Genomic DNA, 8,186 nt, shown 5'->3' with positions numbered 1-8,186 from the left:
ATTACTCGAAATCTGCGTTTGAAACATGACTCTACAATTTCAATAGTTTAATAGTTAGCATCAAGAAATTAAGATTTTTCGCATTTTGGTGAATTCATCGTTTGCTGCAAGAATGAAGGAAATCCGTTGAAAATTTACTGAGTCAAAAGCACCTGAAAGTGAACAATTTTCGAGACGCTATTGATATTTTTCAGACTTCAATTTGTATCCCCATTCCAGATTGTTGCCGTAAGACGTAAGTCCACGTAAAAACCTTCATGTATAAAAAGAGACGAACCGGTCCGAAAACTGAAAGTCTCTATAATAAAGGAAAAAAAATCACGCATAAAACTTTTATCAGTCCATATAAGCTCGTCAACACTTGAATCAATTCAAATACATTCACAGAAAACACAGTACATTTACAACATGACTCACCCTCAGATAGAGAACGAAAAATCCTGCAAAACCCGGGATGAGATATTATCCCTAACTGATCAGCACGCTACAAGGCAACCACTTTTACGGATCCTCTAAGTATTATTTCCGTGTGTTGGCGATTTTGATGGAATACACTTGACATGAACCGATCTCGCACTACACACACACACATAGTGTTGTAGGGCCATTTTCATCCAACCTATGTTAATTTTCTAGAATAAGTTACACATATTGATAATCCTAGTCTAGCTCTACTATTTCCACTGGATTATTCATGAATTTCTTTTGTGCCTCACTAATAATCGTACTCCGGCTCATGCCGCTGCTGCTGGGTTCCTGTAAGGAGAACGATAAATTCTGATGAATGTTCTTGCCACCGAAAAAGTAGTTCAGCACTTACGCTGAGTTGACCGTAGCGCTGTTGCTCTTGTTCGCGAAAGTATGCTATTTGGGCCATGTTATAGGCAGGTTGATTAGTAGCCATCATAACCGGCTGCTGCATTTGCGGTTGCATCTGTTGAAGCGTTGGCTGCTGCATCATCATCGTATTATACATTGACATCGGTGCGTAGGACGGTGCCTCAAGCTGATAGTAGAGCTCCAAGAGATTTTGGTACATCTGAAAGGAGAGTGAAAACATGTGTTCATAAACAGTTCTATAGCCAATTTTAAAGCCCAGTCTTTTAATCGTTATACCGATAAATCACCATCTTTCATTTGCCGCACAAGTTGTTGCATCAAGAAAGGGATCATCGCGCTTATGTTTGCATCGTTGAAGGTGGGATTATCCTGCCGGGCTTTCATGTTGAGCAACTTTAACAGAACATCGTTTCGGAAACCAAAGATGTTGCTCGAAGTTACCGGTCCATTCGCTGGAAAAATTAGAATTATTTCAATTGACGGCAGTGCTATAAAATCCAAACCGCAGTACCTCTCATTCCCATTCCCATTCCCATTCCCATACCCATGCCCATTCCGAGCCCGACACCGGTACCATAGTTTATCACCGGTGGTCGATTTTTTTCCTGCTCGAACTCCTCCCAAGCAGCCTTTCGCTCTTCCTCGTTCAACGTTTCCTCTTCCTTATTCTCTAGCAGCGAATCATGTTCATGATACTTATAGATTAGTGGATCAAACTTCTGCAACAGCTCCGCGAAGAGCCGATCCTTAGGCAAATTTGGCGTCGGTCGGGGCTCTTCTGGGGCCACGTTATCATACCGGTAGAGCTCCTGCAGATCGTTCTCCTTGTAATGGCGATCGATCTGCTGCTCGTCAATCACTCGTTTGGAGATCGCTTGTTTCGTAACCTGCCGTTCGTAGATTTTCTCTTCCATCGTACCCTGCGGAAAAAAACAATCGTCATACTCAGCGATAACTAGCTGCCATAAGAAAAAAAATTACCATCGCCAAAAATCGATACACATAGCAGGGCTTATTTTGACCAAAACGGTAAACCCTAAAAATACTTTGAATATCATGGGAGGGATTCCACGAGACGTCGAAAATCACCACACGGTTTGCTGCTACCAAGTTAATACCCAAACCACCCGCCCGGGTTGAAATCAGGAACAGCCTATAGAAGAAAAAAAGGACAAGTATAACCAGCCGGATGGCCATTAAAACACGCGCAAATCCTACCGAGCCCTCGAATTCTTCTCGTCATTAAAAACCTTGCAAGACGCGCTACGATTTTCAATCGTCGTTGAACCATCCAACCGGAAATAATCTAATCCCAGTGACCACGAGCCTCGGTACTTGTCCAGCTCGGCATTCCGGTCGTCATCGTCCTTCTGTGTATTTTCATCCACTAGAGCCAGAAAATGTTCAATCACGTCCAGCGAGTACAACGATTGCGAGAAGACAAGCCTATGGTGTGGAAGCTTATAGTGAAAATTACCAAGAATTACATCTAATAAAAACACCTACAGTTTATCACCAATGTTTTCGCACTCGCGAAGAATTTCAAATAGCACCTGCAGCTTGCCTGAATGCTCCAAATTGTCTAGCTCTTCCTCTGGACACATGGACATCCACCACTCGGTTGGGTTCTCGTTTTTCTGCTCCGTCTCATCGACGATATCGCTCAGTACGGCATCGCCAGGATTATTCCTTGTACGACGCGCCGAGGCGGCGGCCGTCGTTGCAGTCTCATCCCCTTTTTTGTTTTTCTTACTCTTCTTGTGACTAGCACCACTGTTGTCACTGTTGCTTCCGCAGTCCGAACCATCATCAGACGACTCATTCGGTGTGGTATCCGCTTCGCTCTCATCATCCAGAAAATCCTTCATGGAGCCTAGCGATTCTTCGTCCGAGGCCATATCACGCTGAAGTAAAAAGAGACATTTTGGTAAGTACGGGTGATTCGCATGATTATAACCTGAAAATTATAACTAATGTGACTAAACGACAGCATCAGATCAAGGTCAACATTATGTACCCTAGAATTGATACAGTGTTCAGTTCAAGTAAAATAATCTATTCCAATTATAAAAATATTCGTCCTCTTTTTTTTTTATCTCATTTCTTTCTTACTTTCTAATTTATTCCTGAACGATTTTATATTCCTCTCTCTTTTTATTTATTCTATAGAAAACACTCTGCTTTGTCAGTCTTCCTTTCGAAAATGTCAAAAAAGTTTTTTTCTTAATAAAAGAGACAGCTATTTACCTTTTTCTGCTGCATGTACTCGTACCGATCGCTGTTATACCGAAGAACCCTAGGATGCGTCCAGATTCGTTGAAGATTTTGGAAATCAGAGAACAACACCGAAGCCCGTTTGGTTTCATCGCTCTGCCGTCGTGCTTGGGTTTCCATGTAGTACTGAAAGAGAGTACAGTTTCAAATGTATTCATAACTATCCGCTCGAAATCATACCTTATATAGCGTGCACTGAAGAGTCGTCAGCTTGATCGATACCACAAATTCCAACTTCGGTGGCAAAAAGGGTGCCAGCACCGCGTAATCCCTCCGCTGCACGCACCCGTCCAGCAGCTTGTGTAGAACGTGAGCTCGCCTTCGCATCAGCTGAATATCGTACGGTGTCGAATCCGTGTACTGACCGTTGGTGATAGGATTGACGAACCGATTCATGTACTCATTATACGTGCCCAGAAGCTTCGGTTTGACGAACTGCACCATACAATAGTCTGGCGGAGAAGGACCGATTAGAATAATTCACTGTTTTTTCGGTTGCCACTGAAAATACTTACACTCCTTCATGTTGTTCTGAATCGGTGTTCCGGTCAGCACAACGCGCCTTAGCGTTTTGATGCGATTGACGGCTTTGGAGAGAGAAGTTTTTTCGTTCTTCAGCAGATGGCCTTCGTCGCAGATGATCAAATCAGGTCCAGGATCGATTAGCGAAGTTTGCAGCGACTCGCGTACCTTCTTTTTAATTCGACCGGTTGTTTGATTGGAGAGATTTCTAAACATGTCGTAGCCGAGTATCATCACACCTCCCTCGTTGTGCCATTCCATCAACTGATTGGCGCGGATGATGTTGTTTTTATATCTACAAAAATATGAGTTTAAAAAACAAAACACACTTTTCAGCTTTCATACTCATACTTAGAGATTTCAAAAACTTCCACTTCCGTTCCCTTCTTGACGTGTTTCATCCAGATTCGAAACTCGTTCACCCAGTTCAGTACGGTCGACAGTGGGCACACTACCAGTACGCGCTCAACTCCGGTCACCTCCGAGTTTGCAAGCAGCGTGTGAGCTAAAGTTACAACTTGAAGCGTTTTACCGAGACCCATGCAGTGTGCCAAAATGCAACCGGAGCCTTTGCTGTTCCGGGTTCTCTCCAAGCTCTCATAGCATGCGTCAAACATAAACTTCACCCCATTGGCCTGGTGAGGTTTGAGTTTTTTCACCAGATATTTATCCACTTCCAGCAGGGGTTCCTTGGTTTCTTCATCAAAGTCCAGCACTAACTGAGTGAGCTCTTTGATTTCTTCTGGCTTTTCGTCGTATACCTGGTTGTAAAGCTTTTGCCGCTCGGCGATTCGCTGCTTGCGTTCGCGTTCCTCCAGTTCAGCCTCTTTAGTCGTTTGCTCAAGGGCAGACTTCTTCAGTACCTTACGAATGTTCTTACGACCCTTGGTGGGGGATTCGTCATCATCGCTGTCAGAGTTCTTCTTGATGCGTTTACGCCGTTTCCTTAGAATGAGAATCAAACAGACATTAAAAGTTTAACAGTAAAACCTCAAAGCAAGCACTCACTTATCATTGCCCTCGTCATCTGACGATGAAGACGAATTTCGTTTAATGCGTGACCGTTTCTTTTTCGGTTGAGGGATTTCCTTTTCGAAGTCTGACCCACTAGATTTATCACTTTTCTCGTCATCGTCGCCGTCGTCATCGTCATCATCGGACGAGTTCTTCGAGACCTTTGTTTTGCGGTTAGCAAGTCGTCGCTGTCTGACAGACGCCGCTGATTTAGTCTTGGTACTAGCTTGGAAGTCATCATCGCTCTCATCGTCATCATCGCTTCCGCTAAGCTGTTGTTTCGAACGGGTTGGTCGCTTGGACATAGTCTTCTGTTGGGGATAGAATAAAAAGGACAAACGAAAGCACACGGTGGTGCGCTCCTTGTGTTAGGAACAATATTTCTATCTGGCTCATCTAGCCAGGAATTTATCGCCAATCAATTCCTGGTTAGATGAGAAATAACGCAAACAAACAAATATTTTTACATTTTTGGGAATGTCTGATTTCAAAATGATACTAGCGATCGGTTCGTCCGAGTCGCTTCCACTTGACACTGAACCCTTTTTACTGTCACTATTCTTACTGGTACTTTTCAACTTCGACTTGCTTGCTTCTGCTCCTCGCATATGACCTCGTTTACGGCACAAATAACCGTAGAAATTCGAGTTAGACTTGAACTCGGAAATGTCCCGATTCTTTGTGTCCAAAATTTCACTCAACATGTGTTGCTCCTTGATCGACGTCAGATCGAATGGAAGCTTGCAAACACGGACACAAACCTGCTTGCACTGTTTCGGAACCTTGCTCGATCGATCCCGTTTATGTTCACGTTTGGAGCTTCTTTCCTGCTTAGCGACCGGTTCTTCATCATCGTCGCTTGACACTCTGACACTCTTGGTCTTAGTCTGTTCTTTATTTTTAGATACAGAGCCTTTTTTCTGTTTAGCGACCGGTTCTTCATCATCGTCGTCGCTCGATAATTTGACACTCTTGGTCTTAGCTTGTTTATTTTCAGGTTCGGAATTTGATTTCTGTTTAGCATCCGGTTCTGCATCATCGTCGCTTATCACTTTGACACTCTTGGCTTTAGCTTGTTTGGGTTTCCGCTTAATTGCGATAATTTCATCCTCACTGTCATCACTAAGAATCTGCTGAACCGACGAATCTTGGTTATTCGATCGTTTGGGCTGTGGTTCTTCCCCCTCATCACTGTCGCTGATTTCAATTATACTTGCATCCTTCGAACGTTTAAGGGTTTTATCGGTTTGTTTTGATTTTGACCCATCCTTCGCAGGTGGCTCGCTATTCAGTAAACTGGGTCGCATAAGCTTTTCGATCGACACAAGTCGAAGCAATTTCGGGCCGTCAGGCTTCGAGCCTGACTCTTTCTCTTCTGTGGTTGCGTGATCATCGTCGCCATTGGTTGTTTTGTCTTCGTCTGTTTCTGGTTTTACCGATCCATTGAGGGCGGGTTGATACTTCTCCGGGGTTTTGTCCTCTGCACTGATCCGATTTTCATCGTTGTCAGACTGATCTGCAGTGGTTTTGGCAGGGGATGATTTATCCTCAACCTCAGAGGACGAGGATGAAGACTGTGATGGCCGAACCGTTTTTTTGGTTCGCATTGCGCTATGCGGATTGTTTTTAAAACATTACGAAATCTGGTTAAAAAAAATCTACAACTGTACGATATGCTGAATCTGAAATGTGAATAGAAAAACGTTTACTGAAAATGTGATGAAAACAATGGAAGATTTATAATCAGAAGTGTAAAATTAGCTGGAGTTTTCTCGGAAATTACAAATAGTTTTATCCGATTTCCTCGGATATGATTTGCTTAAAAATTTATAACTCGTTTGTTGGGCAAATCGGACATTGTACAACAAATAAAAAACGCGATTTATCGTGAGCAACGTGTTAGTTCGATGTAGTTTATTTGCACATGTAATGAAGAATGACAAAATGTGTTAAAGGATTGCATCAGCCAATTTTTGGAACAAACAGTGTTGGTTTTCTGCGAGGTAGACCGGATTGAGCCACGCATTACGAGGGGCGCATGAATGATGACGGCATATGGTGTATTTTCTAACACTCCTCCTCACCAAGTGCCGTCGTTACCCTTCGTTGATGACAGTCCTAGGAGTTCAGACAGCTTTTTAAGTTTCGTGGTTCCAAGCGGCTTGGTTAGAAGGTCAGCCGCCATCTGATCGGTGGGACAATACTCAAGCCGCATTACTCCCTTGTCGACCAACTCTCGAACATACCTTTCCTTCGTCTCTATGTGCTTAGAGCGACGACTAATTCGATCCGATAGTACAAACTGAATGCATCCTTGATTGTCCTCCAAGATGCGTGTCGGACCGTCAAATGTTTCGCCCATGTCACAGAACAATCTTCTTAACCATACCGTCTCTTGGCTGGCCTCTCCGAGCGCGACGTACTCGGACTCCATAGAGCTGAGCGTGACACTGTGCTGGATCCTGCTGCCCCAGGAGATTGCTCCTACTGAATAGAGGAAAGCGTAGCCTGTTGTGGACCGACGAGTGCTACCATCGCCAGCCCAATCAGCATCTGAGAATCCGTAAAGTCCCTGGTTGTTCGTGTATTGCAGCTTAGCCCCTTTTGTTGATTATAGTTAACGAAGCACTCTCTTCGCAGCAACCTAATCGTTTTCGGTTGGAGCGCACACCTTCCGACCAAGGATGGATGCACTCACGGCGATATCGGGACGAGCGCTAACACTGACGTAAAGCAGGGCACCAACTAGACTACGATAAGCCGTGTTATCCGGGAACGGAGAGCTGGTATCAATCGATGAAGTGTACCCAGTATCCATCGGACAGTTGGTAGTCTTGGCGTTCTGTTGTCCGAATCTTGCAGTGATTTTGTCGATGTAGCTCTCCAGACATATGCTGTATTTCCCGTTCTGTCGCTGAATTTCCAAACCTAAGAAGAAGCTTGGCTCTCCTAAATCGGTAATGTCGAACTTCGCACTCAATGCTTTGGTCACTCGGTCGATCTCCGAAGAATCTTGGCAGGCGACCAATATGTCGTCGACATAGACGACAGATAGACTCTCAGTCCACTAACGATCTTGGTGTACAAACACTGATCCGCTTTACTCTGTGTAAATTCTAAGCTCAGCAAAACGCTATGTAGACGCTGGTTCCAGCACCTGGCTGATTGTTTGAGGCCATAGATGCTGCGGCGAAGCCTACACACTAGCCGTTCTTTACCCTTCTCGATGAAACCAGGCGGTTGTTTCATGTACAGTTCTTCTGCCAAATTTACGTAAAGATATGCGGTCTTGACGTCCAGCTGTCGAAGCATTAAATTACGTTGGGATGCTACTGCTAGCAAAGCTCGTAGGGTGGTTTGCTGAATTACAGGTGCGAATGTTTCCTCAAAATCCTGCCCATACTTCTGTGTGTAGCCCTGGGCTACTAGACGAGCTTTATATTTAACGATCCCATTGGCCGCACTCCTTTCGATTTTATAGATCCACCTACAGCCGACTGCCTTGCGACCGAGTGGAAGTTCGGTGAGCTCTCACG

The 8,186-nt window shown here is 44.3% G+C and overlaps 1 protein-coding gene across 2 annotated transcripts in view; it reads right to left on the bottom strand.

Annotated features, from left to right (window-relative positions):
• Positions 1-496: 496 nt before the first annotated feature.
• LOC129729606 (transcriptional regulator ATRX homolog) overlaps positions 497-8,186 on the bottom strand; it is a 34,612-nt gene continuing 26,922 nt past the window's right edge. The window contains exons 2-14 of one of the 2 annotated variants that reach the window (XM_055688310.1): positions 5,118-6,332; positions 4,645-4,961; positions 3,988-4,581; positions 3,630-3,931; positions 3,295-3,566; positions 3,088-3,240; positions 2,347-2,744; positions 2,059-2,286; positions 1,822-1,993; positions 1,352-1,760; positions 1,117-1,292; positions 821-1,039; positions 497-756 (exon numbers count right to left, since the gene is read on the bottom strand). In XM_055688310.1, the coding sequence (XP_055544285.1) occupies positions 661-756; positions 821-1,039; positions 1,117-1,292; positions 1,352-1,760; positions 1,822-1,993; positions 2,059-2,286; positions 2,347-2,744; positions 3,088-3,240; positions 3,295-3,566; positions 3,630-3,931; positions 3,988-4,581; positions 4,645-4,961; positions 5,118-6,257 (4,476 nt within the window). In that variant the 5' untranslated portion in view covers positions 6,258-6,332 and the 3' untranslated portion in view covers positions 497-660. The remainder of the gene's footprint in view (positions 757-820; positions 1,040-1,116; positions 1,293-1,351; positions 1,761-1,821; positions 1,994-2,058; positions 2,287-2,346; positions 2,745-3,087; positions 3,241-3,294; positions 3,567-3,629; positions 3,932-3,987; positions 4,582-4,644; positions 4,962-5,117; positions 6,333-8,186) is intronic. The other variant, XM_055688311.1, reaches the window with a different exon arrangement.

This window comes from Wyeomyia smithii, chromosome 3, assembly GCF_029784165.1.
Source record: "Wyeomyia smithii strain HCP4-BCI-WySm-NY-G18 chromosome 3, ASM2978416v1, whole genome shotgun sequence".
NCBI lineage: Eukaryota > Metazoa > Arthropoda > Insecta > Diptera > Culicidae > Wyeomyia > Wyeomyia smithii.
Note: the sequence above shows the minus strand (reverse complement) of the source record. Positions and strands in the feature narration are given on the sequence as shown.